Source organism: Callorhinus ursinus, unplaced genomic scaffold (assembly GCF_003265705.2).
Source record: "Callorhinus ursinus isolate GAN/ISIS: 27379988/994484 unplaced genomic scaffold, GSC_fseal_2.0 scaffold21, whole genome shotgun sequence".
Taxonomy (NCBI): Eukaryota; Metazoa; Chordata; class Mammalia; order Carnivora; family Otariidae; genus Callorhinus; species Callorhinus ursinus.
Genome location: NW_027397083.1, coordinates 3,632,010 through 3,648,344, shown reverse-complemented (window position 1 = coordinate 3,648,344; position 16,335 = coordinate 3,632,010). Strand labels below are relative to the sequence as shown.

The window sequence follows — 16,335 nt, the reverse complement described above, 5'->3', positions numbered from 1 at the left end:
TGGGGTTGTTGTGACGATTAAGTAAAATGGGAGGCTGGCTTCTATTTCCTGTCAGGATTTGGGGCGGCCAGGTTAGGGAGCAGTTGTGGAAGGGTGCTTGGATGCAGGCTGATTTCTGTGGATGCCTTGTGGACTGGCAACCACCAGGGCTATTCTGGATCCTCTCAGAAGGGGAAGGAGCTGAGGTTATTCTCGTCATTATGTTTAGCTGTCACTGCTGGGAAGATGTCCCCAGCTTCCTTTTTTTCTGCAGTCACCTTTGGTGCTTGGTGTATGAATCTGTGGAAGTGGGTTGCCTCCCATTTCACCTCCTACAAGTAGGCTTTGAGCTAATTTTAGAAAGATGAGTTTTCTGTTGATTGTATTCTTTAAAAAAGTATTTACAGATTTCCCCCATGCTGGGTGTCTTGTGGGGTATTGTTTGCAAGGGTCTTTTTTCTCCCCCCTGTGGTCAGTGAAAGACTTTGGGGGTCCGGCAGACCTGGGCTTGCACCCTGATTTTACTTCTCCTTGATCAGCTCTGTGACCCTGGATCGCAGATCAGTGGACTTTCACGTTCTTCATCTGTAAAAATGAGGGCTAATGTGAAAATTAGTTACCTTGCTTTGTAGTTATTATGTCAACTAGTCTACTTTTGGTTTTAAATATTAGACAACCCAACTAAAAGTAGTTAAATAATGAGGGGTATTGCATCTCCTCAGGCAAGAAGTCTGGTGGTGAGACAAATGTAGGAATGGGTTGATTTAATAGCACAAGGATCCAGTGTTTCCCCCTTTTCTCCGCATCAACCATCCTCAGCAGGTAGGTGATTTCTCACCCCCTCGTCACACAGAGGCTGCAGCAGCCCCAGACATTATGGGCAGATCTGATGAAGTCCAGCAAACCAGGAAATTCCTTTTTCTTAGTGAGGAAACTTTCTCCCCTGAAGTCCCCTTGTGGACTTCTCTTTGGTCCCTTTGCCCCGATGTCTTAGTCTGGGGTTTTTATGGTCCCCCAGGTCCTGAGGAAAGGATTACAGTGTTGAGGCTTTATTTGGGGGAAGTCAGGGCCAGTGAGGTCAAGATGAGGGAAAAGAAGGGGGAGGAAGGCCAGGAGAGACTGGAGCTGCGTGGCGCCATGTGCGCTTGCTCGGGCTGTCATTTCCCGCTGAGCCCTGGAGAGACACAGCTGCTATGTTCACGTGGCACCTGTGGGAGGGCTGTCAGGAGAAACCGTAACCCCGATTTGTCAAGAACACTCTTACTTTGCTTGCTGGAGTTTTTGGAAGGTAGAGGGAAGAAAGGTGACACGGATAGCTTTTGAAATTGGTTTTTATACCTTCCTGAAGTCCTAGTATATTTCTCACCAGTGGCTTTACATGGGGAGGCAGGGTAGCTAGTGATTAAGGATGTGGACCCTGGAGTCAGGCTGCCTGGTGTTCAAGTCCAGACGCTGCAGCTCAACAGTCCCTACAAGGGACCTGTTCCTACATTCAGGGTTGTTTGGAGCATTAAGTGAGTTAATATTTGAAAGCACTTGGAACGGTGCCTGGCAGAGTCAGGCTCTGTGCATATTGATGGTGACCCTTGCCCTTTCACCTCTAGAACTCAGAGCTGTTTGGCATGCTGTCCCATGTAATAATGATCATCAGCCAATGTTTACTGGGTCTAGGGCTGTACAGGACCCAGTTCGAAATGCACAGGCACTAAAGAGTGCCTTGAAGGATGCCCTCCTCTGACTTCCCTCTGTGAATGGGACCTACCCCAGGGGAACCTTCCGTCTGTCCTCCTGTGGTTTGGTTCGCCTACCTCCCCCTCCTCCAGCTGTGAGCCCCGCCCGGCACAAAGACTGTCTGCCCCAGCTCTGGGGCTTTACGCTGCTGGGCACATACAGGCACTCGAGATTTGCTTGTTCAGAGTTGTCAGTGCTTTCTGCTCTACCTTCAGTTACTTATTTATAGACCCGTCTTAGTTCCCTTACTTTCCTAAAAACAGTTTGAGGACAGGTCCAGATCATCCATGTTTATAGGCGATATTTGGGTGCATGGTTGACCAAGTGGATTCCAGTTCAGGATATAACACATAGAGCTGTATATGAAGAGAGAATAACATTGCAAGGGGCTAGGATGGACCAGTCTAGAGTCATGAGGTTGGATAGTTTATGTTTTCCAACTGCTGGGCAGGAAAAAAAAAGCGGGGGCTTGCTGCCATGTGCTGACTTGGCCAGCAACCTGGCCCTCGTCTTTCTCTCTCCTGTGGTCCATCAGGGACTAGTGGATTGATGCCTGGCATGGATGGACGGCAGGGGCTGGATGCAGGAAGATGAGCTGAAAGAGCATGGGCTTGAGGGTAGATGGGGGGGGGGGGGGAATGGAAAGGGGGGGTGGGGGGGGGGGGGGGGGTAGGAAAGGAGAGTCAACAGGACGTGGGCCCTGAGACTTGTGGGGGGTGAAGAATGAGGAGGAATGCTCAGATTCCTTTGGGAACTGGTGTCTGGGCCCTTGGGAGACAGGCTGGGGAGCAGACCTTTCGGTCTGTCTAATCCTCGAGATGAACATGAATGTTGTCTTCGCCTTCTCCATTTGGTAAGCGCAAAGGATATTTCCTTTGGGTTGGGGTGGGTTGGGTACTCAGCCTCCTGGACCCGACCGGCCTTGGCCTTAGGCTTGCTGTAGGACCTTGGGCAAATCTTCTCCCTCCTCTGGGACTTAGGAATTGCTTCCTTTCTAAAACAAGAGGCTCATTCCTTTCTTCAGTGTCATTTATAGAGTGCCTCCTCTGTGCGCCATTCTAGGCGCGGGCACAGATGCGGTTTCTGTTCTCATGGAGCGTACATTTTAGTTGAAGGAGGCTCATGACGACTGAGGTGAATGCAGAGAAGAGAACCAGGGGTGCTAAGTTCCACGGGTTGATTGGAGAAGTACTCCCCGAAGAGGTGGCATTTTAGGCCACGACACTGGAAGGTCTGGGGCAGAGTGTTTGTGGAGAAAGGAATCAATATGTAAAGGCTGTAAGAGAGAACCAGCTTCAGGAACATTTCAAAGGGCATGCTGAGATCACCGGGGGACATTAGGCTGTGGTTAAGGGTTTTGGATTTTATTGTAAGTGTGATGGGAAGCTGGAGGACATTTTTTCCCACTAGAATCCCTTTTGATTATTTTCCTCTTCACGAGGGCCATACTTTGAAAGATCCCGTTAACCAAAAAAGGTGTGTTTACTAAACAGTAGGATGTACAATCTCAAATTATTTTATGTTTTTAAAGTATGGGGTAATAATTTATGGATCATGATGAATATCTTTGAGGTCCTTCCAGGGACCTAAAGATGGCAGATTGAGACACTCAACTAAATAAATTATCTTTAGGGTTGCTGTGTTTCAAACACTCGTGCTTCCCAAAGCTGCGTGCCATATAATTAAACAACAACAACAAAAAAGATTACTGCCACCTACCGATAGAAGGAGGAAGCTGGATTTTTGCACAACAAAAATCCCGAACCCAGGAGATTTCTTCTCTTGTGCACCTGGCTTTTCTTTATGTACTTGTGACCTGAAAATGGCTCTGGGGAAGGGGTGTCATGGTCCTGCCTTTTTTTTTTTTTTTCCTACCCTAGAGAATCTTGACTCTGTTTCTACGTCCTTCTGCCTCAATTCATGATGCGGTGGCAGCAGGGAGAGCTGCCCTAGAGAGCTACTTCAGTGCTGGGTGTATCTGTGGGGAAGAACACCGGGTAGCTCGGCCTCCATATGCCCGAGTTAATCCATTGTTTGTAAGCCACCTCTGGTTTCACTGAGTTCCCTTACTCAGTGTCCTCGTACCCTAGTCCCTGCCAGTGGGCCTTTTTTAATGTACTTGTTAGCACCCCATCCCCATTATTAAATTCTCAACTGCTTTATTCCTGATTTGCATTTTCCGTGGCCGAATGAAGGCGCTGACTTCCGTTTTCTTTTTCTGTTACAGATGGTGTGCGCAGGTGACTGTAAGTACCGCTCCCCTCTCTTCTCTTGTGTTGTTCGCTACCGCCCCCTGATGGACACAGCAGCACTTACAGCAACGTGAAAATCACAGAAAATGCTAATTTGTTCAAACTCTCTTAGTTTCCAGTTTTTCTTTAGAACTGGGGTGAGTGTGGCACCAGCAAGTGAAAGAAAGAATTCAATCAACTGAGCAACGTTGACAAATAAAAATTTTATATTTTCTGTGATTTTTTTTTTTTCCGCCCGCCAGCCTACATCCGTGGGGGTGATTTTTCAAGAAGAGTTCGTTTTCATAATGCAGTATGATTTATATTTATTTTATGTGCTGCCATCCCATAAGTATTTTTTTGGGTTGCTACATTGCTTCATGATTTTTAAAGTGGTGGATGGGGTTTGTGTAACCTTTGGAAAACCAGATGTAGCCTCCTGTATATTTTGCTTCCATATGGAGGGCTGAGTCCCATTTGCTAACTGGTGTTGGTCCATTGAAGTTCTCCCTGGTCTAGAGTAAAATGGGAAAAATAAGGCTATGATAGTAAGTTTTAAGTGAAGCTAAATATATTTAATTGAAAGCACTATTTATTCTAGGATGATGTCCTTACTAATTTTTTGGGTCATAATTTGTTTCTATAGGAAAAAAAGATAACAGTTTTTGGTAGTTTTTTTTTAATGTACCTTTGAGAATAAATAAAAATTGGTAGCTTTTATCTGTCCTCAAAATTTGGGAACTTTTTTTTTTCCTGATTGGTAAAATCCCAAAGTCTGTGAACCATGGAGATAAAATAATTAGAATGTTCTTCCACTGCCACACAAAGGGGGCAGATCTTGCTAAAACCTTCTAATAAAGCCAATCTCAGTTAATAACAGTGATTATGCAAAGTCTGTACAAACAATGGGAAGAACTCTACAGTTGCTTTCTCTTGCTTGTTAATCAGTTTGGTAAATAAGCTGGTAGGTACCTTGTACGGGCTTGAATCATTGGTGCCAAAGAAGAAAACCTGTATGCATAGAGGAGGTATTTTAAAGCAGGAGAAGGGGAGATGAGGGAACTATGATTCGTTTTAAAAATCGTAATAAAAACCTTTGTGTCGTGAGTATATAGTGGGAGGTGCCATTTTGTTAGTTTGCATGACCACTGTTTCTGGCTACTGAAATCGGTCACACTTATCACTGAAAAGTCTCCTGGTGCCTTACTAAGATGAATGTCAGTGGCTGTAGACGTGACTGTTACCAGATCACAGCTGAAGCCTCGGACACGGGGAAGAAAAATGAAGCACAAACTAAAAAGTCTGTGAACCATAGCAATAGAATAATGGGAATGTTCTCCTAGGACTTTGAGTAAAATCACATGCTAATGACCAGCAGGATGGGACTCTGAACTCTGATTTTATAAATGTCCAAATCCAGTGACGTTGGTTACCATATCGTGGTGCCTTAAAAATAGTCCTTTGTGTTTAAAATAGTGTATTAGAGCTGACAACATAAGAACCTGAGGATGAGAGGTTCTAAGGGACTCATTCCAGGTCACATAACTAAGGGGCAGAGGAGGTCCTCGCGTCCAGGTCTGAATTTAAAGACCAGCTCCTTTCACTTTATGCCATTCTGTCTCATGCCATCTTACTGCCCGAATATGGCAGAACTTCCTCCTAATATCAGGGTTTGGCAAAAAAGTTAGCTTCTGCATCATGTAAGACCTCTCCATGGGCAGTGTTTTCTAAGAATGACAAGAGAGATTTCTTTTGCATCTTAGGTCTTTTTTTTGATATCAGCGTCTATATAGATTTAATCCATATTCAAGTCACAGCCAACAGTGCTGATCTCGGTCATTTTTGTCTCTTTTAAAGCCTTCTGTCTCACTAACACACATGCATACATGTATGTATATGTATCTAAAATTAGTTTGTTGGAGGAAAGTCCAGGAGGCAGAGAAAGGGAAATGAAATTCTGTGATCGTACAATTCACTTTTGAAAAGTAGACATGCAGAGCAGTCCTGACTCTTACATTTCCTTTTTTAAAAAATATTTTATTTATTTATTAGAGAGAGAGAGAGAGAGAGAGAGAGAGAGAGAGCGCGCGCTTGGGGGGGGAGGGGCAGAGGGAGAGGGATAAGCAGATTCCCCACTGAGTGGGGAGCCCACCACCGGGCTGGATCCTAGGACTTTGGGATCATGACCTAAGCTAAGCCTAAGGCAGATGCTGAACTGACTGAGCCACCCAGGCGCCCCTTACATTTCTTTTTTAAATATAATTTTTGATGTCCTTTGGGAAACAGTATTTAAGTAGAACCCATGTTTGTGTTTGACATTGAAGCTGTTTCCATCAATACAACCAGTGTGACCACAACATGGGAAGACACGAACAGCACTGTTTCTGAGTATGCACGCACAGAAAGGAGCACGGTGGAGAGTGGGTGGACCACCACTGATGAAAATCCAGCAGGTACCACAGGCTTGAGTCCAACAACTTCATACACATCCTTTGTCACTTCAGAAATAGTCACTAGGACTTCGGGAGATCCCACAGCTGGAAATGACGCAACAGGTAAGATCAACCCCCAGAAATGACCATGAACCATTCCTTTTCATCCTGTACCCTAGAGCCTTGTCCATTCACATTGCCTGTTGGGGAGAGATTGGTTTTTGTTAGAGGAGAAAAGATTCTTTTTTTTTTTTTTTTTTTTAAAGATTTTATTCATTTATTTGACACAGAGAGAGAGACAGAGAGAGAGAGAGAGGGAACACAAGCAGGGGGAGTGGGAGAGGGAGAAGCAGGCTTCCCGCAGAGCAGGGAGACCGATGTGGGGCTGGATCCCAGGACCTGGGATCATGACCTGAGCCGACGGCAGCCACTAACCAACTGAGCCACCCAGGCGCCCCGAGGAGAAAAGATTCTATATTGTTTCAAGCCCAGGAGTTCAGGTGGCCAGATTATTTGGTATTAGGGTCCTAGGTGTTTGGGGAGGTTTTAAGTAATTCCAACTGTCCAGTTTTAAAAATCTTTTGTTATTATTGCGTAATATTTACTTTTCTGCTAAGGCTTGGGAGCAGAAACCTCATTAGACACATGTTGTAATGGTGTCAGTTATTAGTAGGTTTCTTTTAAGCTCTGCAGGAGAGTTGATGCTGTGTTTATATTCTCAGGAGTTTTTGCTGGACCTGAAAGTTTGGTATACTTTATAGAGGAGTGTGTGTTTCAAATGAAATAATAGCCCTGTGACATTTGATAAGGTTTAGATTTTTATTTAGCTTAGATGTCAGTACCCTGAGCCACGTGTTATAGCTGCAAATTTAGCTCTTCTCTCTTTTCTTAAGCTGAAAGAACCAAAAATATAAAAAAGAGATGAGAAGCTCTTTTAAAGCTGAGAAGAACCAAAAAATTTAAAAATGCTGTCCTCTGTTGGTTTTCTGATCTGGGGATGTAATCTCCTTGGCTGGTGAGGGCCATGGAACCTCTTGGAGCCCATGGCTTGAAGTGACCACCTGCCTAGCACAGTGCCTTCTATACGTGGAACAGGCAGACGAAACCAGTGGTTTTCAGCAGGTTTTTTTTTTAAGCCAGGAAACAATTTCTTTAAATAATAAAATCTTGCCCAGAAGCCCACTAAGTAAAAAGAACTGAAGCAAGAGGAGCTACAGGGGTGGGGTGTCACAGGTGCTCTAAAAAAAAAAAAAAAAAAAAAAAAAACTCTTGGAGCGCCTCAGAGCCGAGTTTTACAGGCAAAACCCCCTCTGATAGAGGTTTGCTATATTATGAAAGAGAGAAGATCAGGAGGAGAGGGCAGGGAGATGAGGAGAGCGAACAAGGAAGAAGAAGTTGGAATTTAGGAATGGTGATGGGGCCAAGGGAACACAGCACTGGTGACCATAGGAAAGAGGAGGTGGAAAGGTGGCAAGGACCAGTCAGCCCAGGAACTGAGTATCCTCACTCTACCTGCAAGTTCCCGGGGCCAGGCTTTGTTCATCAGCTACTACTTACTGAGCACGTACTCTTACGCTTAGTTGTTCTTAATACATTATCCTGCCCTCCCAGTAACCCCAAGGGCCACAATGACAAACTGTAATGCCGAGGAGTTGGGTTTTGTCTCAGGGCTCAGTTATTGAGCACAAAGCGGCGGGCACCCAGGCAGCCCGGCTCCAGAGCACCCCAGTGCGCTGAAGCTGGTACCATTTAGTTATCCAGAGCCCTTCCGCTGGCCTCCTTGATGGCTGTTACATTTCTTTTCAAAAGAAAAAGGACACAGGAGTGACCCCATTTAGCAATCTTTGCACCCAAAATGTTTGATGTGAAGGGTAGAATCACAGAGCGGATTGGTTTGCTGCAGAGCCCGCCATGCCTTCCGGTTCCACCCCTGCAGACCTCAGGCGGGGGTTTGCTCAATCCGCAGCACTGCCCGTGCTTCATGGGCTCAGCGCCAGAGCCCTGGGTTCTGATTTCCCTGATGTCCCCAGTGATTTTGTGTGTTCCTGAGCCAGTCACTCCGCCTCTCAGTGTTTCTATCTTGCCATCTCCCGAAGGAAGGGAGTAGATGTCATGTTGGCCAAAATGGCTGGTTTATGTCACAGCCAGCCAAATAAGGTGATGGAAAGAATGGTTGGGGGGATAGATCGGAAGTCTTCTGAAGCACCCCTTTGGGGTTGGAACACAGGGATGAGCTCCTTAGTGGAAATGTCTGGGTGCTCTGAGATGATATTATTTGTATTATCTTGAATCGAGGCCTTTAGAAGTAGCAAACAGTCACTTTGTTTGGTGCTTTGTTCCTCATGCCCCAAACAAATATGATTAAATGTTGCTGTTTGACAATTTTGAAGACAATTTCGAAGAGTGTCAAATCACGTTAAAGTGAACTGTTGAGGAGAATACGACAGATCCTAAAAATCTTTGGCTGTAGGTGTATTCTTTTCTCTGTAATGCTATATCTACTTTTTCCTGCTGTGAAATGACAGACTTGCACTGGACCCTGATACCAAGAAAGTATTTTTAGTGAGTCACCTTGAAACGTCAGTGACCCCAGTCATTCTTTTTCTTTTCTTCTTTAAGATTTTATTTATTTTTTTGACAGAGAAAGAGAGCAGAAGCAGGGGGAGCAGCAGAGGGAGAGGGAGAAGCAGGCTTCCCCCCGCCACCCCAGCAGGGAGCCCGATGTGGGGCTCGATCCCAGGACCCTGGGATCATGACCTGAGCCAAAAGCAGACGCTTAACCGGCTGAGTCACCCAGGTGCCCCGACCCCAGTCATTCTTAATGAAAGGTGACTGCAGATGTCTCGTTCCATCAATGCCCCATTGTGTGTTTTTAAAATAGAGCCGAGTCCAGTTTCTTGTCTTCTTGTTTCCTTCGTGGGAGTGACGCAAGCTACTCTTACCTGGAAGGAAGCGAATGGCACCGCCACCTGCCGGCTACTCCTTGAAGCCATCGGAGGTCCTGATGGGACGACTCAAGACTTGCTGGTCAATAAATCGGGCCTGATGCCAGGGGCTCAACACAATATCACCCTGCCTCTTTCAGAACCAAATGAACAGAGAGAGTCCTCGGTCACAGACAGTGGCTTAGGTGAGTTACGGACGTGTGCTTCTCATCTGCCTTGCTGGTTTTGACTTTCAGTAACTTAATAGTTTTAAGAAATGTTCTTACATTTCTATAGAGTTTTAGAATTTATTTTATTTATTTTTATTTTTTTATTTTTTAAAGATTTTATTTATTTATTTGACAGAGAGAGACACAGCGAGAGAGGGAACACAAGCAGGGGGAGTGGGAGAGGGAGAAGCAGACTTCCCACGGAGCAGGGAGCCCGATGCGGGGCTCGATCCCAGGATCCTGGGACCATGACCTGAGCCGAAGGCAGACGCCCAACAACTGAGCCACCCAGGCGCCTCTAGAGTTTTAGAATTTATAGAGGGTTTTCCTCCACATTTTAGTTTGACCCTATATTTGTATGAAGAAGTGGGGGAGGGGATGTTAGTATTTTACTGGTCAGATCGCTGGGGCTCAGAATGGTAATGGGGGTTGAAACTTTTTTTTGAGTCTGGCATCCTGGAAAGGAGCTGGCCCTTTAGCTCTTCAGACTTTCCGTTGAACGGATAACATGTGTTAACTAGGGTAGGGCCTTTGGAGAAACTTGCCACTTCCATTGAGTAAAGGGATGCGTAGCAAGCAAGTCTAGCAGACAGCTTCCGCATTGCCAACGGAGTGGCCATTTGCAGATTTTAAGCGTTTTCAGAGGTAACCCTGTGGATTGAGCAGAACAAGTACTTAATCCCCATTTTATACATAAGGAAATATAGGACTACAAAGTGGGTGTTTAGGATTCTTGACTGCAAGTGACAGAAACCAGGCTTTAAGTAGCTTGGGCTAGAAGAGCAAACTTATTGGCCTGTGTCTGTTTTCCCATTGCGGGCAGCAAGGCCTTTGAAAGAAAGAGACAAGGGGGGATGCCCGTCTCCTCTTCCTGCTCCCTCCTGTGCCAGCCTTGTTGTCAAGAGTGGCTCAGGGAGAAATGATTACCCGCCTGCAGGGGCCCCGTTTCACCCCCTATCAGAAGGGGTCTGGCCTAGGGGAGAAATGTCTAGAGTCGGCTCTGCTGAGCCGGGTTTGAGTCCTGTGGCTGTCCCTGGATGACCACGTTGGGAGCTGGGTGGGAGAAGATTTCCTGAAAGAAGGGGAGGAGCTACAAACAGCTGAGTTGGAAAGAGAGGGTACCTGGATAAAAGTAGGAAGTAAAATATCTGCCAAAAATTGGGGCCTTTGTGGGCAGATGCATCTCTCTCAGGGGAAGGAAGGGAAGGATTTGTGGAGTACGCGCTGTGGGCTCTGCCTGATGTGTCCTCTTGTGGGGGAGATGCTGCAGGCGGACAGGGCTGGGCTTCTGTTGCAGTGAGTGTATTTGACTTTTGTGTTTGAAACAGATGCCAACAACACAGAGAGCTCCTCCCAGCAGCCCCGGACCCCCGCTGCCTGGGTGTATAAATACCCCCTCGTTCCTACAGACCTGTCTTCTCACCAGCCTCTGACCCAAGACACGGAAGTCCTGCTATTCGGGTTGAAGTCCAACACGCAGTACAAGGCCACCGTTTATTCTCAAGCGGCAGATGGCACAGAAGGACAGCCCCGAAACGTAACTTTCAGGACAGGTATGTTGAATTTTGTGGAATGTCTTCAGCCAGTCTTCTAGCACAGAGTTTTGTCCTCTGTGATTCTGGTTCTCCGTTCTTTCTTGCCTCACAAGCAGTTTTGTTGTCGGAGGGAATTTTCTGGAAGGGGTTTTGGACAGAGCAGATCCAGTGAGTTTTCTTCTTCACTCTGCAGCCAAGATGCTTCGTTCTTTCAGCTCAGTAAAGCGTGTTGAGCAGCTACTACGTGCAGATGCCAGGGGCTCCCTTCTGTCTTTTGTGTCTTTGCACGTGAACCAGTGAGACAAACTGGTGTCGTGGTTTTCGCTCATTAGTAGATATTCATGTTGTCATTGTTGGTTAATTATTTTCCCCTTCCAATAAGAAAATAAGTTTTTTATTTTTCTGGCCCAGCCTTGGAATGCATACTGATCTTTCTGTTGAAGTGTGTTGACATGCACGTTGCTGCTTCCTACCTAGAATTTAGTGGTACTTCCACTCTGTATATTGACCGGTATTTGGAGGTGTTTTGGATTGGTGCTGATGGGGGAGCAAAGAAATGCATGGTTCCTCCCTGACAGGATTTGTGTATAGATGGGGAATTGAGAGAGATGCACACGCATTGAGAGGCCCGTGGTCAGGCCCCGTGGGCTCAGGAAAAAATGCTGCACCAGCGTCACCTTCAGGGACTTGGCTGAGGCAACATGAACTAACTCTGGTTACCTGATCCAAAAATATATCTGTTCTCAAAGGCTGCTAGAGACCCATAGAATGGAGGGGTAGGGGTAGGGGGTGGGGGACACAGGGCAAAAAAATAAGACTAGTGTCCAGGAAACTCTGGAAGGCTGGGTCACACTGGACCATCAGCAGTAAAGTCCCACGATGGAGAGGGTGTCACATTGCTGCTTTCTGGGTGGCTGTGTTGGGGAAGGGAGTGCTGTCCCCCACCTTTTACATGGATGACAGGTACTTCCTCCCACCCAGGAGGATTGGGGTGCTGTTTGGAAGAGGGGGTTGGGTGCTGCAGAGGCAACACCTGGCCCCTGTCCACGGCAGCTGCCCACTGAGCGCTCTGGACATTGGAAGGCTGGAGCACGATTTTCACATCAAATCCCGAGGAAAGCCTTCTCCTACAGGCAGGATTGGAACTTGCTTTGAAGAGAGAATAGGATTTGGATAAACGGAGAGAGGGAGGAAGACCTGTCCCTTGAGGCAGCATCGTGGGTAGAGGTGCTGGTTGAGGACACCGAGGTATGAAGGTAGAGAGGCACTGGGAGTCGGTGACAGCTCGAGGACCCTGATAATTCCAGAGGGGTTGATTTCAGTCCTAGAAGATGTGATCATATGCTTGAGAGTTGTGTGGCTCCCTCAAGAGAGTGGGGTGGGGAACCTGCTGCAGAGTACTCAGAAGCAGCGACTGGCCCGGCCATGTTCCTTGCACAGGGCTGGACAGCCTGGCAGGATGCCTATGACAAATGGTGTCTGTAAAGAATTCTTACTTTTCCTCCTTTCTTCTTTCCCCTTCTGCTGGTGATGCTAGTGTGTAGATGGGGAGGGGAGGATGTAGCTGTAGGAAAGGTGGCTTGGCTTCCAGGGACCCTCAGGGACCCAACAGGTTGGCAGGTGGGAGGGCTTGGGGTGTCTGGAGGGTGGGTCAGGTTGGAGGAGGGGGAGGAATGGGCCCTCCAGGTGTGCCTTTGACAGCAGTGGGCCCTTGCCAAGCAGTGTACCCCAGAGCTGGATCCATCCAGTGACCCTTTGCCTGATTTGCTTAAAAGGGGTTTTGTGGATTAGTGTAGGTCTTGGGTTCCCTGCTTTTAAAGTAGTTTGAGCAGAATTAAGGTGATAGTGATTGTGTTTGAAGCTCTCAGTCATATGGATACACACAGCCTGGTTTATGTCTAACTGTCCTAGCACTTGATAAATAAGAATTATAGTAACCTTAACCCTCTCTGTGTGGCATGTGTATATGTATATGTAGACATATACCTACGTACGTATACGTACACACACATGTACATGCCTCGTACCAGGCATGAGGAAATCATCAGAGCATTGTCAAGACCCCTGAGACTAGTCATGGTAGAAAGTCACCTCTAAGGCTGAAGAGCAAGAGGGAAGAAGTGGTGCTTTAGGAGCCCTGTGAGGGCTGGGGCAGTGGGCGAGGCAGCCAAGCCAGAACAGCAAGCCAGAGCAGAAGCAGTGAGAGGAAGACTCGACGGCTTTCTTCTCCGCCTCCCGGTAGCCTCCTCACCGGGTTTGCAGGTGGAACCTGATCCCAGGCCTCCCAGGCTGTCTGGCAGGACCCTCTCTCCCCCCAAACCCCAGGGATGCAGTACATAGGAGTCAGCCTTCTGGAGCACGGAGCAAGCAGGAGAAAGATGGAGGATGGATTGGGAGTGTGGGGTGGGCCAGTGGCAAATAATTGGAACTCTGTGTTATCTTTTCTTGAGGTTAGGACTGTTACCCCACTTTTACAGCTGAGGAAACTGAGCTCAAGTGATTTTCCTAAGATCTACCCGGCCACTAACGCAGAACTAACCTTGGGACCTGGACCCGCGTCATGATGAAGTGTGTGATCTTTAATCGATCCTGTAGAGTTCATTCTGGATGGATAGATGCTTGAGAGGGTTTCTGGGTCAGCCCAGCACCTGGGCGGGCATGAGTAGAGTCCATGTTACTGTTTGAGGAGCCTGTTGTAGCTCTGACTCAGAAGAAGCACAAAGACTAACTATGCAATTGCAACTGGCTTGGTGGTTTTGCACTGATGCTGGTGATGATACCTGACGTTTGCTGGGACCCCCATACTTTCGTGTATGTTGTGGTTGCGGGTCAGTGGTGTGGGATAGGAAGGCACAGTCGCTGAGAGTACTTCTTACATTAGATGACATGCCGTGATGGTGGTTTCTCTCTCTCTCTGGCTTGGCCATTCTGGTTACTGTTAACTCCTCTTGTGTCTTCACAGCGTCCAGTCAAGTTTTTGACATTGAAGTTGTGAACATCAGTGCAACACACATGACCCTGACCTGGAAAATCAATGATGATGAGTCGTCCTCTCTCTATACCTACATGATCCAGGTTGCTGGGCCGACTGGTTCCCTCGTCCTCAATGTCACTGATACTTGGGTCAACATCTCTTCACTCAGCTCCAGTACCTTATACAACATCACAGTATGCCCTTTCCTTGGCAGCGGTTCTGAGGGCGTGTCGGGTTTTCTCCAAGTGTACACCCGTGAGTTCACTCATTGCTTTGCTAAACTTTCTCGCCTGCCTGCTATGTAGCAGGCCCAGGTATGAGACAGAGCTCTGTTCCTGCCTTCAAGGAAAGCACGGCTCAGTGTGTGAGCCCACAGGGACTCTTATTTCCTTCATGATGTGCGCTGTAGTAATGGTTATCATTGACTGACTCTCCCCATGCACATGCTGAGCACTGTGCAATGTGCTTTCCTTACGCTGTGTCAGGTGATGTTCACAGATCTTTGACAGGGTTGGTGTTAGCCTTATTTTATGGACGAGGAAGCCACAGCTGAGAGAGGTGCTGTAGGCAGGTGTCACGCCTGGTAAGTGGCAGAGGTGGGATTAGACCGTTGGGCTCTCTTGACTCCAGCCTCAGCTTGTAACGACCATTCTAGTGTGGTGGAAGCAAATTGGTGCATGGAGACAAAAAGAACCATGTCCCTTTGTCTTTTGGATACTGACATTATAATGAAGCAAGGCACACAGATATATCTCATCTTTTCTTGGCTTAACTGTGCCTTAAAGATAAGATGATAGGCAGCAAATAAAAAGTTTTCTGTTCCAAAGAAGGTCCAGTAATTGAAATAAAACAATAATGGTGTACCAGCAGTATACACTATAATAGTATCAGTATTATACCATGTGAGGAGCTTTAGGATCCCTGTTTTCTAGATAAGAAAGCTGCAGCCCAGCTCAGCTGGATGATTTGCCCAAGGCCACAGAGTTAGCTAGCAAGTGTGAGCAGAAACTTGTACCTGGCTCTGGACCCAGAGCTCGTTTCGCAGAATGCTTTACTTGGGTGTCTGTTGCTTCCTAGGAAGCACAGCTTAGGTGTTTGTTTGTTTGTTTGTTTTTAAGAGAGAGAGTAAGGTGGGGGGGAAAGCGGTAGGGAGGGGCAGAGGGAGAGGGAGAGAGAGAATATTAAGCAGGCTCCATGCCCAGTGGGGCTTGATCTCAGGACCCTGAGATCATGACCTGAGCCAAAAGCAAGAGTCGGAAGCTTAACTGACTGAGCCACCCACACTTCCCCACACCTTAGGCATTTTTACAAATGTCTTCTGGACTGGCTCTTTGGGGTAAATGGAATTTGCTTTCACCTCTCCATCTTTTACATTTTTTACTGTTTAATCCCTTTATTAGTTAGGATTAATTTTGGCTGTGAGTAACAAAAAACTTCCCAAGTTTGCATGGCTTAAACAAAATAGAAGTCTGTTTCTTTGTTGTCATAAAAGAAGCACAGTTCCAGGCAGGATGGAATGGTAGAGTGTTAGCCAGGGCTCCATCCCAGGAAACAGAGCTTTTTTAAGCCGAAAGGAATTTAATCCTGGTAACTGAGGGTTTATCGAATTATTGGGAGTGCTGGTGTATTATTTTGCTAGGGCTGCCATAACAAAATAGCATGGACTGGGGAGCTTCAACAACAGAAATTTATTTTTCACAGTTCTGGAGGTAAGAAGTCTGAGATCAAGGGGATGCATGGGGGGTTTTCTCTGAGGCTGCCCCCCTTGGCTTGTAGATGGCTGCCTTCTCCCTGTGTCTTCACATGGTTGTCCTTTGGTCTGCATATGTCTGTGTTCTAATCTCCTCCTCTTCTTCTTCTTCTTTTTTTTAAAGATTTTATTTATTTATTTGACAGAGAGAGACACAGCGAGAGAGGGAACACAAGCAGTGGGAGTGGGAGAGGGAGAAGCAGGCCTCCCGCTGAGCAGGGAGCCCGAAGCGGGGCTCAGTCCCAGGACCCTGGGACCATGACCTGAGCCAAAGGCAGACACTCAATGACTGAGCCACCCAGGCGCCCCCTAATCTCCTCTTCTTATAAGTACCCCAGTCGTACTGGATTAGGGACCCCTCTAATGACCTCATTTACTTTAATCACTTCTTTAAAGACCCTATCTCTAAATGTACCTCACATTCTGAGGTACTGAGGGTTAGGACTTCAACATAGGAATTTTGAGGGGACACAGTTCAAGTCATAACAGTGGGGGAGCAGGCTTTAGGCTGGGACCCAGGAATGACTCCCACCCTAAGGGTGTAGCTTT

General features: G+C 46.9%; 1 protein-coding gene across 1 annotated transcript in view; it reads left to right on the top strand.

The window, feature by feature from the left end:
• The first annotated feature begins 3,010 nt into the window (after positions 1-3,010).
• The window catches only part of PTPRJ (protein tyrosine phosphatase receptor type J), a 52,343-nt gene continuing 39,018 nt past the window's right edge, over positions 3,011-16,335 (top strand). Inside the window, exons 1-6 of the mRNA XM_025878701.2 lie at positions 3,011-3,079; positions 3,938-3,956; positions 6,266-6,496; positions 9,255-9,503; positions 10,856-11,080; positions 14,025-14,291. Coding sequence (XP_025734486.2) covers positions 3,026-3,079; positions 3,938-3,956; positions 6,266-6,496; positions 9,255-9,503; positions 10,856-11,080; positions 14,025-14,291 — 1,045 coding nt within the window. The 5' untranslated portion in view covers positions 3,011-3,025. The remainder of the gene's footprint in view (positions 3,080-3,937; positions 3,957-6,265; positions 6,497-9,254; positions 9,504-10,855; positions 11,081-14,024; positions 14,292-16,335) is intronic.